At 47.1% G+C, this 25611-nt stretch overlaps 1 protein-coding gene across 1 annotated transcript in view; it reads right to left on the reverse strand.

Annotated features, from left to right (window-relative positions):
• LOC126256750 (dnaJ homolog subfamily B member 12) overlaps positions 1 to 25611 on the reverse strand; it is a 138968-nt gene that overhangs the window by 87949 nt on the left and 25408 nt on the right. The window contains exon 2 of the mRNA XM_049955506.1: positions 21694 to 21771. Coding sequence (XP_049811463.1) covers positions 21694 to 21771 — 78 coding nt within the window. The remainder of the gene's footprint in view (positions 1 to 21693; positions 21772 to 25611) is intronic.

Below are 25611 nucleotides of genomic sequence, written 5' to 3' on the forward strand. Positions count from 1 at the left end.
AAAGGTTTGTTCCCGCTGGGTCCCTCGTTGTCTAACCGAACACCATAAAGAGCAAAGGAGAACCATCTGTGCGGAATTGCTTGCTCGTCATGTGGCTGAGGGTGACAATTTCTTGTCAAAGATTGTTACAGGCGATGAAACATGGGTTCATCACTTCGAACCTGAAACAAAACGGCAATCAATGGAGTGGCGCCACACCCACTCCCCTACCAAGAAAAAGTTTAAAGCCATACCCTCAGCCGGTAAAGTCATGGTTACAGTCTTCTGGGACGCTGAAGGGGTTATTCTGTTCGATGTCCTTCCCCATGGTCAAACGATCAACTCTGAAGTGTATTGTGCTACTCTTCAGAAATTGAAGAAACGATTTCAGCGTGTTCGTAGGCACAAAAATCAGAACGAACTTCTCTTTCTTCATGACAACGCAAGACCTCACACAAGTCTTCGCACCCGAGAGGAGCTCACAAAACTTCAGTGGACTGTTCTTCCTCATGCACCCTACAGCCCCGATCTCGCACCGTCGGATTTCCATATGTTTGGCCCAATGAAGGACGCAATCCGTAGGAGGCACTACGCGGATGATGAAGAAGTTATTGATGCAGTACGACGTTGGCTCCGACATCGACCAGTGGAATGGTACCGTGCAGGCATACAGGCCCTCATTTCAAGGTGGCGTAAGGCCGTAGCATTGAATGGAGATTACGTTGAAAAATAGTGTTGTGTAGCTAAAAGATTGGGGAATAACCTGGTGTATTTCAATGCTGAATAAAACAACCCCTGTTTCAGAAAAAAAATGTGTTGCATTACTTATTGAACTGCCCTCGTATACACACTATGAAGTACATTTCGCAGAAAATTAACTGCGCCATCCAGGTTCAATTTATTTCACATTCATTCAGAAATACCATCTCAACAAATTCACCATTTTGATATCTATGTTCTCTAATTGTATGATTTTATTTCTAGCCCATGACACTACAGCTAGTTCAGTACACTAGTACTGTGAAAGCACATTTTCTTATTATGGAGCTACAGTTTTTATTTAATTATCATTTGGTACCCATCATTTGTGTGAATTTTGCATACATTATCAATATCAGGTAGATGAAGGTCATGGGCTTAGGACTACTCTACTTTCAGAAAATACTAGTGAAATTCACATAGTGAAAATTCATAAAACTGTTATTTCACTTAGCACAAATATTCAAGGCCAACAAGAGGCACCAAGGCTGAATATTAGGTCAAATTAAACAGTTATTTCAGCTCTTATCATAATAGATCATATTCATTGTGACACTTTTCATTTTTTTATGACACCTTTCATTCACAAATTTCTACAGGTATCTTATTGAAAAACTCCAATTCTTCTTTGCCAAGTATGTCATTCTTGTTCTAAGCAACACTGATGCAGACAAAAACTGATAAAGTGTTAGAATAGCAACTACACAGTACCCGTCATTATCAGCAGTCAAGGATACTAGTTTCAAAGTTCCAGTGAGACTCTTATAACCATTGACAGAAAATGTATATGAGTGCAATAGAAAGGATATTGAAGCTAAGGTAACCTGCTGCTTAGTGTGGACCTTTAACGACTATAATGTGGACATCTCAGAACACTAAATCATATTTTTCTGTGAAACGCCATTTCATACGTGATATGTGCCACTGTCGATGAAACCTGCACATTCCATGAAAGCTCAAACATCTCTAAATTCAGCATCAGTTGTTGAAACTATAAAAGAATGGTATCTAAATGCTAATGTTGCAAATATTGTAACTGAGAGTGCTGCTAACATGAAAGTGGTTGCCAAGTGCATTACTGGAGTTCAGAATTTAAGATGTTGCACTTAGTTCCCTATATCTTGTTGTAAAGTGATCAACCAAGTTACAGTATATTGTATGTTTCTAAACTACACAAAATAAGAGATAACTGCATGATCTTTTTAACCAAGAAGCTTGACAAAGAAGAACATATTGTTTACAGCAGAAATTGGGCCAGCCATAGCACAATTTCATTCAGGAGGTGGAAACATGATAAAACAACACTTTCATAATGTTTTCTTTTATTTATGAATACAGAAACAGTATCACTGTTCCCAGCGAACCTTTCCGAAACACTGTGAAAACACTAAATGATACTGACTCGGAGTTGGTACCACATTTTCTCTCCATTTCACCTTTCCAACTGCTGATAGCTGAAATGATGTCTTGGACAAACTTTCATAATTAGGGTGATTCACATGATTAAAGCACTGCATGCAGCATATTGTTTTCATGATAATCTGTCTTGCGACCCTGCTGATAAACAGCAGTGTATAGTGTAAAACATGGCACTGACCACATTACTGGATCCAAACCTTAGATGTTTAAGCTTTGGGAACAATGAAAAGGTGAAAGCACATTTGAACTCAAACAGCCGATTGTATGCCCATTATAACAATAATGTTTTTCAAACTAGCTCAACATTTCTGTAACTGAAAAATAAATAGCATTCTTTTAAAAGTGCTTTGCTATTCTGCAGTGTTTTTACTGAGGTCCAAAACAAAATATTCCAACTACTTATATACTCGCTGAGGTCCAGTGCTAAATGGAGGATTCTGTACTGTAAACAATTAAAATTGACAACAACATGTATCCTTCCTAGCAAAGAAAAACATGTCTTTGTCTAGGTCTATAACAGCATGACAAATATTTTCTACTAACCAAGCCAAACAGTCTGTCTGAAAGTTTATTTGTACGGTAATGGTGTCTAAGTCCCATGCATCGCATACCAATTTTTGTATCGTGTTTAACATCTTTCTTTCTTTTCCATTGTTCTAAATACATGTAACAGGATGTACTTGGATGTTTCTAATTAGAACACAACAACAGCTATGATTTTTGCTTAAATTTATTACCTTGCTGTTTTAATGGTGCCAGACATATTTCACTTGATTATTAAAGACCATAATGATCCACGAGAAGGGTTGGTAATATGCTATTCAATACCTTTCAAACAGTAGAATAACCTAATACATGAGCACAAAGTCCCCAACTTTGATCGCATTTGGCAACAAGATGCAAACATTTGTATGAAAGAATGAAGACAACAAATCAGAAATTGAATGCTTTGTAAACAAGATATAACCGAACTATACTGAATCTTACTTGAAACTTCTAGAGTACACTGTGGTAAAATCCATCATGGAGTTAAAACCAATAAACTATCACCAACAACTGTAACTTATTTGGTATTTTAACTGCATATGTAGCAACACTAGATAGCAAATAATACAGTTCGGCTCACAGGAAGTCAATTCTTGTTTCAATTATATAAAACAATTTAAGCCATTGTTACCTTCATGTATCATCCCTGTTTTCATGGAAATACGAGTGCCTGTTTGTTTCAGGAACTGCCTGTCCTTCAAGAGCTGCCTATGTGCAAGATAGGGACCACTTCTTAACATCAAATGCCATGCTGTATTATACAGAAAGTAGATTGTTGGTCTGTCACAGAGTTTTTGGTGTTCAGTATTTCTATAGCCACTTTGCCCTGTTAATTGAAAAATAAATTGTTTCCAGAGCTGTTACTCTGTCCCCACAAGCTCCATTAACCCAAGTTTTAAGCTGTGCAGCAGTCCAGCACTTCAAATGAAAAAACGTAACAATAGCACAAAACTGTTTCTTTATTCCACATTAGTAGCTACAATGACTACTCCAGATGGTTATCAGCAGTTAACTGCCTGACATGGTATGACTTCACAAATCATACGTATAAATGATAATATCATTTAACTACCACCCCCCCCCCTCTCTTCCCCACCACCACCACCACCACCACCACCACCACCACCTCACAGAAATTTACCAGTCTTATCAAATAATCCTCACAGCTATATCCTAGATTACACAATCGTATAAAACACTCATATGCCTATTTGCCAATATGTACCAGTATGTAGAAATACTAACTCTCAATCTGCAACATTTGGTGTTAGGTGGCATTATCTAGGTTTAATTTCAAAAGAAAGAAGACATTCTGTACACATAAACTAATAATCTACCACAGAAGATATTCTATATCTATCTGGGATGTATGGTCAGTATTTAAATGCTGACTGGCTATATGTAGTACTTATAAGTGGATTCTTGTATTAACAGCAAGTCTGGAAGCAGTCCAGTTTACTCTAAATGCACAAGATGGGTACTCTTTAATTGATGAGATTGCTTATGATAGTTTGATGTCTCTTTGACACAGCCCAAGAAACAGTCATCAGCAAAATGCAATATGAAAATTTCAAGGATGGTAACATTTTAAAAGGATAACATGTGCTGGAAAGATGACTTATCTGCAAGCAGTAATAATTTTAGAAGACATTCAAAACCTTTCTGGTTTAAAACTAAAGAGTCACTTGGAAGTGAATCCTGTGGCATGTTTTAGGTCTATGTTTCGGTTTTCAAAAGATTTTTGAAGTCAAAGATGATGGTGCAGGATTTCTTTCAGACTAAATGGAAAAATAAGGACCTTCTGTTTTTGCATATCAGGTGCACAAACTAATACTTTGAAGGCTTATGGACTTCAGCCATTGCAAATATAGTTTGAGGGGAGCGTGTCTGCTAAAAAGGATGAGAATAAGAGGTAAAGGCTAACACTGACACCACATTAAACTTTCGTGCATTTGACTCTGTGGATAGCATCTTCAAGGTGGTAAGACGGGTGATGGCAGTTTGCTTTCTGGCACCTGCTGATGGGATACTAACTCCACGCAGACATGTCCCAGCTTGGAGAAGCAAGGCACACCTTCGGCAACTTTGAGAGGATTTTGGATCCTGTCTATCAGATTGGAACTGAACTGTTAAATATGGATGTTATACAGAGTGCATGTAATGTCGTTTATGTATGAATTCAGATCTTATTAAGTGTTATGTTTTTGAATCTTAAGGAGCAATGTAATCAGATTTAATGTGGATTTCTTTCTATTAATTGATAGGAAGTTAAAATATATAAGAGTTTTATGATCTCCAACACAGGTACAGCTGCAATGGAGAAGAAGCACTTGATAAGAAGAACTGCAACATTATTCTGGACATTAAATGAAGAAGCAGCAGTTCAAAACTGGAAGATAACTGCAATCGTAATCTAAAAATACTATATCACTGAAAGGAAAACACTTTAATTTATCCTCTGAATAAAAAAACAAGTGAATGCTTAAAATGTACCTTCTGAGCATATTAACAATTTTCTTTCTTCTGTCAACAATCTTAACTAATTCAAGTGTTCATGAGATCAGTTTACAGTACACTGAACTGTGGTTATTAAAGATACACAGTGTGTCATCTTGTACTCACATACGTTTTGTGAGTACTTTTCTTTTACTCTGGTTATTTTTTGTTAGAATCTTTACCAACTTACTTGGATGCCAACTAGGTATCAATAAGTTACTTCAAAATTAGCAGCTATCACTATGCAGCTGAGTCCAAGAGTGTGGAGTTTTACCACATATTACAGACTACAGATGTCTGTAACATTAAGCGTGTGTAGTTGAGTTATTTGGCTGCCTGGGAGTGGTGCAATGTGAAGTGAATTTGCTTGAGAGGCTGAGCACTGTTTGACAGACCAGGGACGCTAAAGCGCCACAACCGCTCCAGCTGCAGCGACCACTGCTGGTGAGCCGTGAGCACAGGTGCAGGAACAAAGGCTTGACACGAACTGAGTAAATCCTGGTACTGGGAATTTGAACAGTAGCTGGCCAATTGGAAGAATGCACCATCAATGGCAGACTTTAAGACAATCCAAAAACAAGCAAAGTTACTGCTCTTTTAAATTTGACAATAAATCACAGCCAAGTAACAAAGCAAATCTGAATACATCTGCGATCTTTGAATAATGAGGTGCATCCAGATGCATGAAAACTAATTCTATTTTGTGATCACAATACACAAAATAGTCACCAGCTCAAAATAGTTCAGAATTCAACACGACAATTTACAAATTAAGACGCAAGATAAAAAATAGAAACTCATACTCTGTCTATAGAGTATTGTAGCAGCCATTTGCTGCCCAGAATCAATCACCCCTACAATTGAATAAGTGCACTATATCACCAGCAGGTCTGCATTCTTCAACAACTAATGTATAAGGCTCACCTGAATGGACCACTTGGGGGGGGGGGGGGGGTGGGGTGGTATCTCCACCTGTTTCCAGTGGCATTCGCTGCTGCCTGCTTTTCCATTCATTGAAGGTCATCCTCACCACAAGATTTGACTCAACCTGACAACTTCCTGGACTAAACTAATATAGTATAACAATATTTAAATAAATAAATGTTATAAACATTCAGTCTAACTCACATCAGACCATGAACAATAAATATAAATAAAGCTTTGTAACAATATTGTGAAAAGAAAAGTTGCTACTTACCATGTAGCGGAGATGCTGAGACACAGATAGGCACAACAAAAAGCCTGTCACAATACCAGCTTTCTGCCATCAAGGCCTTTGTCAAACACACACACACACACACACACACACACACACACACACAGAGAGAGAGAGAGCCTCTGTCACTAAAGCCACACAGCGAGCAACAGCAGCAGTGTGGCAACTGGGTGGGGCTAAGGAGGATGCTGGGGGTGGGAGGGGGAGAGATAGCATGGTAGGGGTGGGTTACAGTGAAGTACAACCAGGGAGTGTGCAAGGATGAGGTGGAGAGAGGGTAGGGCAGCTATGTGCAATTGGAAGGTTACACAGAGGGCAGGGGAGAGGGGAGAGTGGAGAGTGTTGCGGAAAAGGAGAGAAGTAAAAAGACTGTGTGTGTTGGTGGAATGAGGGATGTGTAATGCTGGAATGGGAACAGGGAAGGGGCTGGATGAGTGAGAAAAATGACTAACGCGGTTTGAGGCCAGGATGGATATGGGAATGTAAGATATATTGCAAGGAGAGTTCCCATCTGTGCAACTCAGAAAAGCTGGTGTTTGTGGGAAGGGTCCATATGGCACAGGCTGTGAAGCAATCATTGAAATGAAGTATGTTGTGTTGGGCAGTGTGCTCAGCAACAGGTTGGTCCACTTGTTTCTTGGCCACAATTTGTTGGTGGCCAACAGTTTGTTGGTTGTCATACCCCCATAGAATGCAGCAGAATGATTGCAGCTTAGCTTGAAGATTACAGGTAGCCCTGCTGTCTCACAGGTAGCCCTGCCTTTTATGGGACAGGTGATGTTTGTGACTGAACTGGAGTAGGTGGTGGTGGGAGGATGTATGGGACAGGTCTTGCATCTAGGTCTATTACAAGTATATGAGCATGATGTTAGGGGTTGGGAGTAGGGGTTGTGTAGGGATGGACGAGGATGTTGTGGAGGTTCGGTGGAGGGCGGAATACCGCTGTGGGAAGGGTGGTAAGGATAGTAGGCAGGACATTCCTCATCTCAGGGCACAAGAGGTACATGAAACACTGGCGGAGAACATAATACAGTTGCTCCAGTCTGGATGGTACTGGGTTATGAGAGGAATGCACCTCTGTGACCCGATGGTGAGACTTTGGGATGTTGTGGGAGACTGGAAAGATAAGGTGTGGGAGATTTGTTTTAGTACGAGCTTGTGAGGATAATAACAATCTGTTACGGCCTTAGTGAGACTCTCGGCATATTTCGAGAGGGACAGCTCATCACTGCAGATGCTGTGCCGGTTACTTGCCCCTACTGAGAGAATCTTTGCCCTCGTAGACCAACACCTTCAGCCTATTACCCAGAACCTTCCATTATATGTAAAAGATACCAACCATTACCTCCACCGACTATCCACAGTTCCCGTCCCTTTACCACATGGTGCACTACTCGGCCCTATTGATGCCACCTCCCTTTACACTAACATCTCTAATGCCCATTGCCTTAGACCGATGACCGTTGCAGTCTGGTCCCTTTAATCCCACAAACCCACAACCCATTGCCTTACCGCCATTAATCACTACCTTTCCCATCGCCCGATGAATTCGAAACCAACCACCTCCTTCCTAGTCACCATGACCAAGTATATCCTCACCCACAATTACTTCTCTTTTGAAGGCATTACCTTGTAGGTAATGCCGGGGTACGGCTATGAGCACCCACACGGCTCCATTCTATGCAAACCTATTCATGAGCTATCTACAGGAATCCTTCCTGAACACCCAGAATCCTAAACCCCTCACCTGGTCCAGATTCATTGATCACATCTTTGCGATCTGAATCGAGGGTGAGGACACCCTATTCACATTCCTCCAGAACCTCAACAGCTTCTCCCCTATTTGCTTCACCTGGCCCTAATCAATCCAACAGTGTTGACCTCCTCCTGAAAGATGGATTCATCAGTATCTCTGTCCGTATCAAACCTACTAACCACATGAAATACCTCCACTTCGACAGCTGCCACCCGTTCCACACCAAGAAGTCCCATCCATACATCCTAGCTGGCCATGGTCATCACATCTCCAGTGACGAGCAGTCCCTCTCAAAATATACCGAAGGTTTCCCTGGTGCCTTCACAGACTGTAATTATCTTCCCAACCTTGTACAAAAATGAATCTCCTGTGCCTTATCTTTCCAGGCTACCACAACCTCAGTAGTTAAAGAAATATCTGGCAAAAATAGTAATGTAGTCATTAAATAAATACACAAGTATGACAAGATACATGATATTTATGCTACACCCATTTGCTGTGTTGTTGTGGATACTGCAATTTTCTGACAGGCATTTGCACAATGAAAAGATATAAAAATGTAATAAATCAAGAGTTACAATAAATACACACACACACAGCTGTCAGGGATGGATACCTATAGTTCAATGCTATCATCTGAGATATCGTTTCTTGAAATCCTGTGAAGTGTTTAAAAGTTGTTAATTCAAAGGTTCATAGTGCACATGTTCAGTCACTGTAAAACACTGCCTTGTGTAGTTTTAAAGACGACTGTCTCCTAGAGGCATATTTTGAAGTCAAACTATAATATGAATAGTAATTAATACAACTGATTGGTTGTTTGGTTTGTGGGATTAAAGGGACCAGACTGCGACGGTCATCGGTCCCTTTTTCCAAAAAAATTAAAACCACCCAAAAAGAGAATAAAAAACGAACAACAGGAAAGACGTCAGACGACACAGGACAAGAAATACTCCGACAGAGAGCAGACAAAACAAATTAAAATCACACAGAGTGTGTCGGTGGTTGGCTGACCATAGAAACAAAAAAGGAAAAGCCAACCACCGGGAAACACATTAAAAACGCAGACTAAAATCGTAGGCCAAAGGCCAGAATCAACACAAAAGGACATAACAAACACTCAAATGAGACGATAAAAACCCCCTGCCCGAATAAAACGTAAAACTAAGCCAGCCACAGCAGGGTCATCAGATAAAAGGGCAGGGAGCGTATCAGGCAGTGCAAAGGTCTGCCTGAGCACAGCTAAAATTTGACACTCCAATAAAATGTGGACCACAGATAAAATGGAGCCGCAGCGACACAGAGGTGGGTCCTCGGCTCAATAAGTGGCCGTGCGTCAGTCGAGTGTGCCCAATGCGCAGTCGGCAGAGGACGACAGACTCCTTGCGAGAGACGCGCAAGGAGGAGTGCCACACAGTCGTCGTCTCCTTGACGGCACGAAGTTTGTTATGGGTGGCCAGACCGCGCCATTCAGCGTCCCAAAGCGAGGAAATGTGTCGGCGGAGGACTGCCCTCAAACCAGTCTCCGGGAGGCCAATGTCCAGAGATGGTGTACTGGTGGCCTCTTTCGCCAGGCAGTCAACATTTTCAATTCCGGGTGGTGGTGGTGGTTGTTGGGATGTTTAAGGGGGACTAAACAGCGAAGGTCATCAGTCCCCCATTCCAAAAACAGGCAAGCCGAAAATCGGCGGAGCAGGTAAAAACCAAAGGGGGGAGGAGACTCCCCCCCCCCCCCCAGGCACTAAAAGAACACAAATGCAGCAACAAACACTACAGACAAGAAGAGTACAGAGGAACACCAGACAGAAAGAAACAGAAGAAAAGAAGATGGCCGAAGACTGGTTGACTGACCACGAGGACAATAAAAAAGGGAAAGAGTCAACCATCTGACGACACACCAAAACAGCAACAAATATTGAGAGACGCGAGGTCAAAAGACACAGAAAGGGAAAGGTGCAGGATCTCCCTAAATAGAACCATAAAAAGGACCACCACGGATAAAATTTAAAACGTCATCAGCCATGGAGGCATCGTCACATAAAACCAAAGGCAAAGTGCCCGGGAGATTAAAAGACTGCCGGAGGGTGCGCAGTCGGGGACACTCCAACAAAATGTGGACGACCGTCAGCCGGGACCCACACCGACACAGTGGGGGATCCTCCTGACGCAAAAGATGACCATGCGTCAGGTAGGTATGGCCGATGCGCAGGCGACACAGAATGACAGAGTCCCTGCGAGAAGCCCGCAGGGAGGAGTGCCACACATCGGTCATCTCCTTGACAGCCCGCAGTTTATTCGGGGAAGTCAGGCCACGCCACTCAGCAGTCCACATCCCAAGCACCTTACGGCGCAACACCAGCTGCTGGTCGCGAGCCGTGAGGCCATCTCCAAAGCAGGGGCGTCGATCGCCCCTTTGGCCAGCCTGTCAACACGTTCGTTCCCCGGTATGCCAACGTGACCTGGCGTCCAAACAAAGACCACCGAACGACCAGAACGGGTAATGGCGGAAACAGACTCCTGAATAGAGGACACCAGAGGAGAAGAGGGATAGCAGCGGTCGATGGCCTGGAGTCCACTCAGGGAGTCCCTGCAGATGACGATGGATGTACCTGAGCAGGAACGCATATGCTCAAGAGCGTGCAAGATGGCCACCAGCTCTGCAGTAAAAATACTGCAGCCAGCCGGCAAGGAGCGCTGTTCAACATGGGCAGCGTGAGCAAAAGCGTAAGCAGTGCGACCATCAACCAGGGAACCATCAGTGTAGACAGTCTCACAGCCCGAAAATGAGGCGAGGAGCGCAAGGAAACGGCGACGGAGGGCCACAGGCGGAACCGAGTCCTTGGATCCCTGTGCCAAGTCCAGACGGACGGACGGCCGGGGCAAACACCAGGGAGGCGTAGGTGCACGGACCCGGAAGGGAAGCAGAAGAGGGAATGACCCCAGTTCCGACAGCAGGGACTGGACGCGGACAGCTATGGTAAGCCCAGACCGAGGTCGCCGTTCGGGCAGATGGAGGACCATGGCAGGGAAAAGCAGGCGACGATTGGGATGGCCCGGCAAGCAATGCACGTGGACAGCATAGTCGGCGAGCAGTCGATGGCGGCGAATCCGCAGCGGGGGAACCCCGGCCTCCACCAGTAGACTATCCACGGGGCTCGTACGAAAAGCGCCAGTTACAAGCCGAACCCCACAGTGGTGTATGGGGTCTAACAACTTCAGCACAGAGGGTGATGCAGACCCATAGGCCAGGCTCCCATAATCAAGCCTGGACTGCACAAGGGCTCTGTATAATCGCAACAGCGTGCAGCGATCTGCACCCCAAGACGTGTGGCTCAGGCAGCGGAGGGCGTTGAGGTGCCGCCAGCACTTTCGCTTCAGCTGAGTAATATGAGGAACCCATGTGAGCCGGGCATCAAAGACGAGTCCTAAGAAGCGGCATGTATCCACCACTTCAAGCAGGTGGCCGTCGAGGTAAAGTTCAGGATGAGGGTGGACCGTCCGACGCCTGCAGACGTGCATAACTCGAGTCTTGGCTGCAGAGAACTGAAAACCATGAGGCAGGGCCCATGAAGCTGCCTTGCGAACGGCTACTTGCAGCCTGCGTTCGGCGACTCCCGTAGTCGTGGAGCTAAATGAGATGCAGAAGTCGTCGGCATACAAAGAAGGAGACACCGACGACCCCACGGCTGCAGCCAGACCATTAATGGCCACTAGAAATAAGGAGACGCTCAACACCGAGCCCTGCGGGACCCCATTTTCCTGTATATAAGATGAACTAGAGGCGGCACCCACTTGCACCCGGAAAGAGCGATGCAATAAAAAGGTTTGAAGGAAAGCCGGGAGCTGACCATGAAGACACCACTCATGCAACGTAGCAAGGATGTGATACCTCCATGTGGTGTCATACGCCTTCCGCAGAACAAAAAATACAGCAACGAGATGCTGACGTCGGGCAAAGGCCGAACGGATAGCAGATTCCAGCCGCACCAAATTGTCCGCTGCAGACCGGCCCCGACGGAAGCCACCCTGGGATGGAGCGAGGAGACCGCGCGACTCAAGGACCCAACACAAACGCCGCCCCACCATACGTTCGAGCAATTTGCACAAAACGTTGGTGAGGGTAATGGGACGATAGCTGTCCACCGCCAGTGGGTCCGCACCGGGCTTCAAGATGGGGACAATAAGACCCTCTCGCCATTGCGACGGGAACACGCCCTCGCTCCAAATGCGGTTAAAGATGGTGAGGATGCGTCTCTGGCAGTCCCTGGAGAGATGCTTCAGCATCTGTGCGTGGATGCAGTCTGGTCCTGGTGCCATATCAGGGCAATCGGCGAGGGCAGTGAGGAATTCCCTCTCGCTGAAAGGAGCATTGTATGTCTCAGAACTACGCGTGTGGAATGATAACGGCGTCTGCTCGGCTCACTCCTTGAGAGAGCGAAAGGCGGGGGGATACGTTGCAGTCGCAGAGCTCTTAGCAAAGTGCGCAGCAAGGTGTTCAGCAATGGCGGCAGCGTCCGTGCAGACAGCGCCGTCCAAGGAGATCCCAGGGACACCCATAGGGGTCTAGTATCCATAAATCCGCCGGATCTGGGACCACACGAGCAAGGGGGAGACACGGGAGACCAAGGATGAGACATACCTCTCCCAGCACTCCTGCTTACGCCGTGTAATAAGACGACGGGCCAAGGCACGCAGCCTCTTAAAGGCGATGAGGGTCTCTAGAGACGGGTGCCGCCTATGACGCTGGAGGGCCCACCTACGGTCGCGAATAGCCTCAGCAATCTCCGGCGACCACCAGGGTACAGCCTTCCTCCGAGGGAGTCCAGAAGAGCGGGGGATGGCAGCCTCGGTCGCCGAAATGATTGACGTGGTTAAGACACGGACCACCTCGTCAATGTCACCCTGTGGGGGAGACTCGATGGTTGCAGCGGAAGTAAAAGCCGGCCAGTCAGCCCTGTGGAGAGCCCAACGGGGCAGGCGCCCAGAAGAATGACACTGGGGCAGTGACAAATAGATGGGAAAATGGTCACTACCACACAGGTCAGGATGCACTCTCCAGTGGAGGGATGGGACAAGGCCGGGGCTGCAAAGAGAGATCGATGGCCGAGAACGAGCCATGGGCCACACTGAAATGCGTGGGAGCACTGGTGTTCAAAAGGCTAAGGTCGAGCTGAGCCAACAAATGCTCCACGGCACGACCGCGGTCATCGGAGAAAGTCCCACCCCATAGAGGGTTGTGGGCATTGAAATCGCCCAGCAACTAGAAAGGTGGCGGCAATTGGGCGATCAGAGCAGCCAGGACATGCTGCGCGACGGCACCATCCGGTGGAAGGTAAAGACTGCAGACGGTAACAGCCTGTGGCGTCCACACCCGAACAGCGACAGCCTCTGAAGCTGTTTGCAGAGGAACAAACTCGCTGTGAAGAGAGTTAAGGACATATATGCAGATGCCACCAGACACCCTTTCATAAGCTGCCCGGTTCTTATAATAACCCCGATAGCCACGGAGGGCGGGGGTTCGCTTTGCGGGAAACCAAGTTTCCTGAAGTGCAATGCAGAAGAAAGGGTGAAGGCTGATAAGTTGACGGAGCTCAGCTAGATGGTTGAAGAAACCGCTGCAGTTCCACTGGAGGATGGTATTGTCCATGGATGGGAAAGGCGTGAAGGGACTGGGGAGGCAGATTACGCCTCCTGGGCCCCTGCTGCTACTGAGTCACCACCTGTACAACAGCCATCCATTGCATCCGAGGGACTGGCGAGATCCAGGTCCTCAGCGGACGCCAGAATCTCCACCTCGTCCTCAGACGCAGAGCTTGTAGGAAGTGGTGGGATGGGTGCCACCGCAACGTCGTTAGCCTTGGGGACTTTCTTCTTCTTCTGTTTTTCTCGCTGTGCCTTCGGTGGGTCAGGCTGGGAGGGCTTCACTGGGTCAGTCTCAGGGACAGACGACGACCGTGAGGCCCTACGACCAGGGACCGGTGGTTGTTTGAGCCACTTGCGGCTGTCTGCTTTTGTACCGGTCGGAACTTGCGAAGGGAGATCCCCAAGGGATCCCTTCCTGGCGAGAGGAGCCGAAGAAGACTTACGCTTCTCCGGCTGGGAAGGGGGAACTGATGTCCCCGATGGTTGGGGGGGTGTTGCTCCTGAAGTAGATGGAGCAGGAGCAACAGGGAGTTTAGTGCCCCCCACAATCAAGGGGGCAGGTGTGGGCCTTCGACTCTGAGAGCTGACTGAAGCGGATGGAACTGTAGCAGGAGTGACAGTTGCGGCATAAGAAGATGTCATGCGCACTGGATGAAGCCGATCATATTTCTGCTTCGCCTCAGTGTACGTCAGGCGGTCGAGAGTCTTGATTTCCATGATCTTCCGCTCCTTCTGCAGAATCGGACAGTCCGGCGAGCAAGGCGGATGGTGCGCACCACAGTTCACACAGATTGGAGGCGGGGCACATGGATGGTCAGGATGGGATGGTCGACTGCAATCGTGACAGACGAGGTCGGAAGCACAGCATGAAGACATATGGCCGAACTTCCAACACTTGAACCACAGCATCGGGGGAGGGATATATGGCTTGACATCACAACGGTACACCATCACCTTGACCTTCTCAGGTAACGTGTCACCCTCGAAGGCCAAGATGAAGGCACCGGTGGCAACTTGACGATCCCTCGGACCCCGGTGGACGCGCCGGACGAAATGGACACCTCGTCGCTCCAAGTTGGAGCGCAGCTCATCATCGGACTGTAAAAGGAGATCCCTGTGGAAGATAATGCCCTGGACCATATTCAGACTTTTATGGGGTGTGATAGTTACGGAGACATCCCCCAGCTTAGTACAAGCGAGCAAGACCCGCGACTGGGTGGAGGATGCCATTTTTATCAACACCGATCCGGACCGCATCTTGGACAAGCCCTCCACCTCCCCAAACTTGTCCTCTAAATGCTCTACAAAGAACTGAGGCTTTACGAATATAAAAGATTCCCCATCAACTCTGGTACAGACAAGATATCTGGGCGAATACGTCTCACTTTCATTCAATGCCTTCCATTCCTCCCATGGTGTGGCGAGGAAGGGGAACGATTTGGGGTCATAAACGTTACCTTTAAAATGGGCCCTCAAACGCTTAGAGACTGCTGGCGGCTGGCCACCAGCAAGAGAAGATGTGCCACACTTCATTGCGTGCCATCCACCCTGATGCCACCTACTCCGACCAAGGGCCCTCCCCACGGGCGCCACCCAGCCACAGCAAAGGCCACCTGGCAGGATGGCCATTGCCGGGAGTCCCGATGCCCCAGGGAGATGGGCATCTACTCCTTGGCATACGTGGGGAGTTAACGGTGCAGGCATCAGTAGAGTGATCCCTGTGTTGTCAGGGGGCTACAACCAACAGGGTACATGGCGGCCCCACCACAACGGACTGGCTACCGTGCTGGATCTTAGGTGCAAAAATGTCCAAGGTCGTCGTCGCAGTTAAAAGCAATACTGCAGAGTGCAGCGTGGTAATTGCACCCAGGGACGTATCCTCGCCCAAGAGATGGAAAACGAGCGGGACACCATTGCAACGACGAAAAAGCCGGCTAAAGGTCTCAATGCACGACGGTTACAGTGCACCATGTAAGGCGCCCTTCCCCAATTGGCTCGCTCTTCAGAATAATTTAGAAAGATGGAGGTCAAACCCGAGAGGGGACCATCACATAAGGCCGAAACATTTGAGACTCCTTTTAGTCGCCTCTTACGACAGGCAGGAATACCGCGGGCCTATTCTAACCCCCGAACCCGCAGGGGGGCATTTCCGGGTATCCCAACATGGCCCGGGGTCCAAACAAAGACCACAGAGCGGCCGCAACATGCAAGAGTATGCAGGGACTCCTGGATAGCCATCACCAGACGAGAACGAGGAAAACACTGGCCGAGAGCTCGTAAACCGCTCAGGGAATCGCTACAGATCACAAAGGACTCACCTGAGCAGGAGTGGGTATACTCTAGGGTACGAAAGATGGCGACCAGCTCAGCAGTGTAAACGCTGCAGCCAGCAGGCAATGAACATTGTTCGGAATGGTCCCCTAGAGTAAACTCATAACCGACATGACCAGCAACCATCGAGCCATGAGTGTACGCAATGCCAGAGCCCTGATACATTGCAAGGAGGGAAAGAAAGCGATGGCGGAAGGCCTCCGGAGGGACTGAGTCCTTCGGGCCCTGTGCCAATTCCAGCTGAAGGCGAGGGTGAGGCACACACCATGGGGGTGTACGTAGAGGTGCCCGGAAAGGAGGCGGAAGAGGTAAAGCCCCAAGCCCGGAGAGAAGCTCTCTGACGCGGACCACGATCGTACAACCTGACCGGGGCCGACGTTCTGGCAGATGGACGACCAATCACGGGAACAGGATACGACAGTTTGGATGCCCGGGCAAGCTAAAAACATGGGCAGCATAAGCGGCCAATAAATTTTGGCACCTGAACCGCAACTGAGGGACACCTGCCTCCGCAAGTATGCTATCCACGGGGCTGGTCCGGAAAGCACCAGTGGCAAGCCATATGCCGCTGTGTAGGATTGGGTCCAGTACCCGCAGTGCAGATGGGAATGCTGAGCCATAAGCCAGGCTCCCATAATCCAGACGAGACTGGATTAACGCCTGGTAGAGCCGTAACAGGGTAGATCGGTCGGCGCCCCAGCGGGTGTGGCTCAAGCATCTCAGAGCATTTAGATGCCGCCAACACGCCTGTTTAAGCTGCCAAATGTGAGGCAGCCAAGTCAGCCGGGCATCAAAAACTACACCCAAAAACCTGTGGGTCTCCACCACAGCAAGGAGTTTGTCGGCAAGATAAAGCCGCGGCTCAGGATGGACTGTTCGGCGCCGGCAGAAATGCATAACGCGGGTCTTGGCAGCCGAAAACTGAAAACCATGCGCTACAGCCCAAGACTGCGCCTTGCAGATAGCGCCCTGTAGCTGACGTTCAACAGCTGCAATGCCAGTAGAGCTGTAGTAAAGGCAGAAGTCGTCAGCATACAGGGAAGCGGAGACAGAATTTCCCACCGCTGCAGCGATCCTGTTTATTGCGATTAAAAACAGACAGACACTGAGGACAGATCCCTGTGGTACCCCATTCTCCTGGACTCAGGAGGAACTATGAGAGGCCGCGACTTGCACGCGGAAGGTACAATACGACAGAAAATTTTGGATACAGATCGGCAGAGGGCCCCGAAGACCCCATCCATGAAGCGTAGAAAGGATGTGATGACGCCATGTCGTATCGTACGCCTTCCGCATGTCGAAGAAGACAGCGACCAGGTGCTTATGGCGGGCAAAGGCAGTACGGATGGCCAACTCCAGACTCACCAGATTGTCGGTGGCGGAGCGGCCTTGACGGAACCCACCCTGAGATGGAGCCAGAAGGCCCCGAGACCCCAGCACCCAATTCAAGCGCCGACTCACCATCCGTTCAAGCAACTTGCAAAGAACGTTGGTGAGGCTAATGGGCCAGTAGCTGTCCACCTCCAAAGGGTTCTTCCCAGGTTTCAGAATGGGGATAACAACACTTTCCCTCCATTGCGACGGAAACTCACCCTCGACCCAAATGCGGTTGTAAAGGTCGAGGAGCCGTCGCTGGCAGTCCACTGAAAGGTGTTTCAGCATTTGACAGTGGATGCCGTCTGGCCCAGGAGCGGTATCAGGGCAAGCGGCAAGGGCGCTGTGAAATTCCCACTCACTGAATAGAACATTGTAGGATTCCGGATGGTGGGTTTGAAAAGAAAGGCTCCGACGTTCCATCCGCTCTTAAATGGAGCGGAAGGCCAGTGGGTAATTGGAAGAAGCGGAACTAAGAGCAAAATGCTCTGCCAAGCTGTTGGCAATTTCGTCGGAGTCTGGACAAACTGCTCCATTCAGTGAGAGCGCAGGTACGCTGACAGGGGTCCGATAGCCATAGAGGCGTCGGATCTTGGCCCAGACCTGCGATGGAGAGACATGGAGGCAAATGGTGGACACGTACCACTCCCAGCACTCCTGCTTGCTTTGGCGAATAAGGCGGCGGGCCTGCGCACGCAGCCGTTTGAAGGTGATGAGGTGTTCAATGCAGGCATGTCGCTTGTGACGCTGGAGCGCCCGCCGGCGATCTTTAATCGCTGCAGCGATCTCAGACGACCAGCAAGGCACAGTACGCCGCCGAGGGGACCCAGAAGAATGGGGAATGGCAAATTCGGCGGCAGTAACGACGCCGGTGGTAGCCGATTGAACCACCGCATCAATGTCGTCACTAGAGAGAGGCTCAATAGCGGCAGTGGAGGAAAACAAGTCCCAGTCAGCCTTATTCAAAGCCCACCTGCAAGGGCGCAGAGAAGACTGACGCTGTGGCAGTGACAGAAAGATCGGAAAGTGGTCACTACCACACAGGTCGTCATGCACTCTCCATTGGACAGACGGTAAGAGGCTTGGGCTGCAAATCGAAAGGTCGATGGCGGAGTACGTGCCATGCGCCACGCTAAAGTGTGTGGAGAAACCATCATTTAAAAGCGAAAGATCGAGCTGTGCTAACAAATGCTCAATGGTGGCGCCTCGACCTGTCGCCACTGACCCACCCCACAGAGGGTTATGGGCGTTGAAGTCGCCCAGTAACAAGAAAGGTGGCGGCAATTGGGCTACCAGTGCAGCCAGGACATGCTGCGCGACAGCACCATCCGGTGGAAGGTAAAGACTGCAGACGGTAACAGCCTGTGGCGTCCACACCCGAACAGCGACAGCCTCTAAAGCTGTTTGTAGAGGAACAAACTCGCTGTGAAGAGAGTTAAGGACATATATGCAGCCGCCACCAGACACCCTTTCATAAGCTGCCCGGTTCTTATAATAACCCCGATAGCCACGGAGGGCGGGGGTTCGCATTGCTGGAAACCAAGTTTCCTGAAGTGCAAAGCAGAAGAAAGGGTGAAGGCTGATAAGTTGTCGGAGCTCAGCTAGATGGTGGAAGAAACCGCTGCAGTTCCACTGGAGGATGGTATTGTCCATGTCTGAGAGAGGCGTGACGGGACTTGGAAGGCAGATTACGCCGCTGGGTCACCTGCTGCCTCCAATTGAGCACCGGTGCTAGGTCCTCAGTGGACGCCAGAATCTCCACCTCGTCCTCAGACGCAGAGCTGGAAGGTTGCGGTGGGGTGGCTGCCACCGCGAGTTCCTTGGGCTTAGAGCTCTTCTTCTTGGATTTCTCACGCTGCTCCTTGGGTTTAACTGGCTGGGAGGGCTTCACCGATTCAGACTCCGGGACTGAGGAGGATCTTGAAGCCCTACGACCAGCGGATTGTGGGCACTTACGCAACTGTTGGTCGTCACCCTTCCCGCTGGTGGAAACCTGGGAAGGGAGGGACCCAAGGGACCCCTTGCGAGCGTGAGATGCCGAAGAAGTTGGACACTTCTCCGGCTTAGAAGCAGGGACGGACGTCCCGGATGGGTGGGATGGTGTTGCTCCTGAGGTAGGTGGCGCAGGAGCAACCCGGTGGGTAGAGCCCCCCACTGGCAAGGGGGCAGGAGGAGTTTTACTACTCGTCGATCCGGCCGGAAGTCGCGAAACTGATGGGACTAGCACAGGTGTTGTAGCAGTAGCGTAGGAAGATGTCATTCTCACAGGATGTAATTGGTCGTATTTCCTTTTGGCCTCAGTATAGGTCAGTCGTTCCAGGGTCTTATATTCCATGATTCTGCGCTCTTTCTGGAAGATTCTGCAGTCTGGCGAGCAAGGTGAATGGTGCTTCCCGCAGTTGACACAGATGGGAGGCGGGGCACATGGAGTATCGGGATGAGATGGGCGTCTGCAATCTCGACATGTGAGGCTGGAAGAGCAGCGGGAAGACATATCGCCGAACTTCCAGCACTTTAAGCACCGCATTGGGGGAGGGATATAGGGCTTGACATCACATTGGTAGACCATCACCTTGACCTTTTCCGGTAACGTATCACCCTCGAAGGCCAAGATGAAGGCACCGGTAGCAATCTGATTTTCCTTCGGACCCCGATGAACGCGCCGGACGAAATGTACACCTCGGCACTCTAAGTTGGGGCGCAGCTCGTCATCAGACTGCAAAAGAAGGTCCTTATGGTAAATAACTCCCTGGACCATATTTAAACTCTTATGGGGTGTGATCGTAACAGCAACATCCCCCAACTTGTCACAAACAAGTAACCGTCGTGACTGGGCAGAGGATGCCGTTTGTATCAGGACCGATCCAGAGCGCATTTTGGACAAGCCCTCCACCTCCCCAAACTTATCCTCTAAATGCTCGACGAAGAACTGAGGTTTTGTGGAGAGAACAGACTCCCCATCAGCTCTCGTACAAACTAAGAATCGGGGCGAATAACTGCTACTGCCATCCTGAGACTTACATTCCTCCCACGGTGTGGCCAGGGAGGGGAACATTTTCGGATCGTACTTCTGAGCGTTAAATTGAGCCCGAGAATGCTTAGAGACTGCTGGCGGCTGGCCACCAGCGAGAGACGATGTACCACGCTTCATTGCGTGTCATCCGCCCTGATGCCACCTACTCCGACCAACGGCCCTTCCCACGGGCGCCACCCAGCCACAGCAAAGGCCACCTGGCAGGATGGCCATTGCCGGGAGTCCCGATGCCCCAGGAAGATGGGCATCTACTCCTTGGCATACATGGGGAGTTAACGGCGCAGGCATCAGTAGAGCGATCCCTGTGTTGTCAGGGGGCTACAACCAACAGGGTACATGGCGGCCCCACCACAACGGACTGGCTACCGTGCTGGATGTTAGGTAACATGTGGTCCATGGTCGCCGTCAGTGCAGAAAGAGGCACTGCACAGTGCAAGGTGTAATCTGCACGAAGGAACGTAGTCATGCCCAAGAGATGGAGAGCGGGCAGGACTGCAATTCAACGACGAATAAGCTGGCGAAAGGTCTGATCGCAAGATGGACACAATGCACCAAGTAAAGCGCCCTTCCCCAATCGGCTCGCTCTTCGGAAAATTTTGAGAGATGGAGGTCAAACCCAACAGGGGACCACCACATAACGCCGAAACGTGTGAGACTCCTTTTAGTCGCCTCATACGACAGGCAGGAATACCGCGGGCCTATTCTAACCCCCGAACCCGCAGGGGGTAATTAATACAACTGAGGTATCAGCTTTTCTACCTTAATTTCATAAGATGATCTCATTTGTGACAACGTTGAGAGATCACCAGGATGCTGATGTGCTTTTAAAAGAGCACCCTGTCTTGATTACATTTTTTTTTTTAATTTTTTTACAACATTTGATTCACATATGGATAATCTTCAAACACCAATGGCAGCTACAAAGGGCAGCCACTGTAAAAAACGGGTTGTCAATGAATACAATGCCAACCGGCAAACTGTTTTCCACAGTAGCAGTCCTTCAGGCCTAAAAATGATCCTTACATGAATCAAAATTGGCAAAAACACCTTTTGATTCATGTGGCCTACTCCACAAGATGAATTCACCATCAATCAGTTAACATATAATTTACAAAATAAAAAATTAAAGCTCATAATTACCTGTATTCTTGCGTTTTCTGGGAGCTTCTTCTTGTTCATGGGAATTTGGTGGTGTCGCATTGATCTGCTGTAATAAATCTGTGCAAAAACAACAAAGAGAACAGCATTAATAAACTAAGCTGATGTGCAATGCAACTACAAAGATTCACTTTAACAACAACACAACAATTTAGTTTTCAAATAGAGAACAAATTAAATAACACTCCTCAAATGTGTAGTTCTGCTCAGCTGCGAACTCCAGGACAGATTAATTTATAGCCCAGTGATTTCATTAGCTTAACATTAGGCACCACAGTAATAGGTAAGTAACACACTTTCAAAATACCCACCAGATTAAAACTGCATAAAAGATCTTCTACTGAACCCAGAAGTTTGCATTTCACTTCCTCTGCCAGTGCAGATTGACCTCTGAAGTCAAATATCTTGTACTGAGTCCCATTCCAGCACAGAGTTTCAAATTTTAATCGAGTTCTATCACCTGCAAAGCAAATCTCTCCATTCTATTAGATGAACCTTCTTCCCAATAACACTCACTGAGAAGCATAAAAAAGGAAAACTGAAGAGGAAGAGAATGTGGGCTAAGCTGAGGAAGTAAGAAGACCAGATTACTCAATGCTGTTTGTAAAACCGTTATTCAGAATACACAAGTAAGGCAGAGTAAAAATGCAACGAAGTGTAACATTTAAAAAAAAATTATGACTGAACGTAACTTATGCTCAGAAGCATTGAAAGCTTAACGAACTGAACAGTCATTAGTCCACCATATATCAGAAGAAAAAATATAATGAAAAGGATACAGTGTTGCTCACCATATAGTGGAAATGTTGAATCACATATAGGCACAACAAAAGCACTGCTAAACAAGTAAGCTTTTGGCCAAAAAGCCTCAGCAGCCAGAGACAGTGGTTATGTATTTGAGAGTTTTGTGTACACTTCACTTTCTTCAAACTTTCTTTCCAAGAAAACTAGGAATCCTTCATTAGCTACTCAAAATCACTTTATTTACAACAGTTAGACATCAATAGCCCACAAATGCATTACATCCAATCAGACATTCACAACATGAAATCACTCTCACCACTACAACCATCTTCCCCTAGCAAAAATAAGGGAAGGCTATAAGACACCCACAACATTAACATGTGTGAGACTAATCCATTAAGAAATGCAATTCAGACATACTATATTTCATGAATAATGCAGAAAAAGTTTAACAACTATCATTCAAGTATCAGAATTTTTACTCCTTTCATATAGCTCCTATGTGATGAGAATTGTAGGATTCCCCTTTATGGGTTAAAAAAGTGAACTACACAAAGGAAGCAGCTGCTCAGTACCAGAGTACTTGCATCAACAAGTTTGTTTGCATGGCCATCCTCTGCAGCAAACACAGAACTATTTGTTTTGTAAATAAAACCACTGTTTCTTACTGCAACTAATTTGTTTTTCCCAGATGCATTTGCCGTTTTCTCACTCTAACCTATCTTCAGTGGGATCTAGGATGCTACAGTTTTGTTATTTTTAGATTATCAAACAGTTCACATCACATTTTTTGTGTAAATAAGTACTTAAAGTTTGTTGGCATCTCTGTGTTTCCTCTCATCTGGTCAGGATACTGAAATGAAGTGCTAGTGCGACCTCTAACTAAATGAGAGGAAACACAGATGCCAACAAACTGTAAGTAAGTATTTATTTACATAAAAAATGTGGCATGAACTGTGTGATAATCTAAAAATAACAAAACTGTATCTTTCTAGATCCCACTGAGATGTGTTGGAGTAAGAGAAAGGCGAATTGCATCTGGGAAAAATAAATTACAGTTGCAGCAAGTAAAGACAGTTTTATTTAAAAATCGATATTACTTGCCTCAAGTTTATTGTTGGATATTTTCACCATTGTCGGCTATTTACACCGCCCATCTGCTTCCACTGTGACAGTTTCAGAATCACTCAAAGAAAGTTCATGCTCAAGAGGATGTCGTTATCAGGAGAAAGAAAACTGGTGTTCTACGGATCGGAGCGTGGAATGTCAGATCCCTTAATCGGGCAGGTAGGTTAGAAATTTTAAAAAGGGAAATGGATAGGTTAAAGTTAGATATAGTAGCAATTAGTGAAGTTCGGTGGCAGGAGGAACAAGACTTCTGGTCAGGTGACTACAGGGTTATAAACACAAAATCAAATAGGGGTAATGCAGGAGTAGGTTTAATAATGAATAGGAAAATAGGAATGCGGGTAAGCTACTACAAACAGCATAGTGAACGCATTATTGTGGCCAAGATAGATACGAAGCCCACGCCTACCACAGTAGTACAAGTTTATATGCCAAATAGCTCTGCAGATGACGAAGAAATTGAAGAAATGTATGATGAAATAAAAGAAATTATTCAGATAGTGAAGGGAGACGAAAATTTAATAGTCCCTTAGGAAAAGGGAGAGAAGGAAACGTAGTAGGTGAATATGGATTGGGGCTAAGAAATGAAAGAGGAAGTCGCCTGGTAGAATTTTGTGCAGAGCATAACTTAATCATAGCTAACACTTTGTTCAAGAATCATAAAAGAAGGTTGTATACATGGAAGAAGCCTGGAGATACTGACAGGTTTCAGATAGATTATATAATGGTAAGGCAGAGATTTAGGAACCAAGTTTTAAATTGTAAGACATTTCCAGGGGCAGATGTGGACTCTGACCACAATCTATTGGTTATGAACTGTAGATTAAAACTGAAGAAACTGCAAAAAGGTGGGAATTTAAGGAGATGGGACCTGGACAAACTGAAAGAACCAGAGGTTGTACAGAGTTTCAGGGAGAGCATAAGGGAACAATTGACAGGAATGGGGGAAAGAAATACAGTAGAAGAAGAATGGGTAGATTTGAGGGATGAAGTAGTGAAGGCAGCAGAGGATCAAGTAAGAAAAAAAAAAAACGAGGGCTAGTAGAAATCCTTGGGTAACAGAAGAAATATTGAATTTAATTGATGAAAGGAGAAAATATAAAAATGCAGTAAATGAAGCAGGCAAAAAGCAATACAAACGTCTCAAAAATGAGATCGACAGGAAATGCAAAATGGCTAAGCAGGGATGGCTAGAGGACAAATGTAAGGATGTAGAGGCTTATCTCACTAGGGGTAAGATAGATACTGCCTACAGGAAAATTAAAGAGACCTTTGGAGAACAGAGAACCACTTGTATGAATACCAAGAGCTCAAATGGAAACCCAGTTCTAAGCAAAGAAGGGAAAGCAGAAAGGTGGAGGGAGTATATAGAGGGCCTATACAAGGGAAATGTACTTGAGGACAATATTACGGAAATGGAAGAGGATGTGGATGAAGATGAAATGGGAGATAGGATACTGCGTGAAGAGTTTGACAGAGCACTGAAAGACCCGAGTCGAAACAAGGCCCCGGGAGTAGACAACATTTCATTAGAACTACTTACAGCCTTGGGAGAGCCAGTCCTGACAAAACTCTACCATCTGGTGAGCAAGATGTATGAGACAGGCGAAATACCCTCAGACTTCAAGAAGAATATAATGATTCCGATCCCAAAGCAAACAGGTGCAGACAGATGTGAAAATTATCGAACAATCAGTTTAATAAGTCACGGATGCAAAATACCAACGCGTATTCTCTACAGACGAATGGAAAAACTGGTAGAAGCTGACCTCGGGGAAGATCAGTTTGGATTCCATAGAAATGTTGGAACACGTGAGGCAATACTGACCCTACGACTTATCTTAGAAGCTAGATTAAGGAAAGGCAAACCTACGTTTCTAGCATTTGTAGACTTAGAGAAAGCTTTTGACAATGTTGACTGGAATACTCTCTTTCAAATTCTGAAGGTGGTAGGGGTAAAATACAGGGAGCAAAAGGCTATTTACAATTTGTACAGAAACCAGATGGCAGTTATAAGAGTCGAGGGGC

Source organism: Schistocerca nitens, chromosome 1 (genome assembly GCF_023898315.1).
Source record: "Schistocerca nitens isolate TAMUIC-IGC-003100 chromosome 1, iqSchNite1.1, whole genome shotgun sequence".
Taxonomy (NCBI): Eukaryota; Metazoa; Arthropoda; class Insecta; order Orthoptera; family Acrididae; genus Schistocerca; species Schistocerca nitens.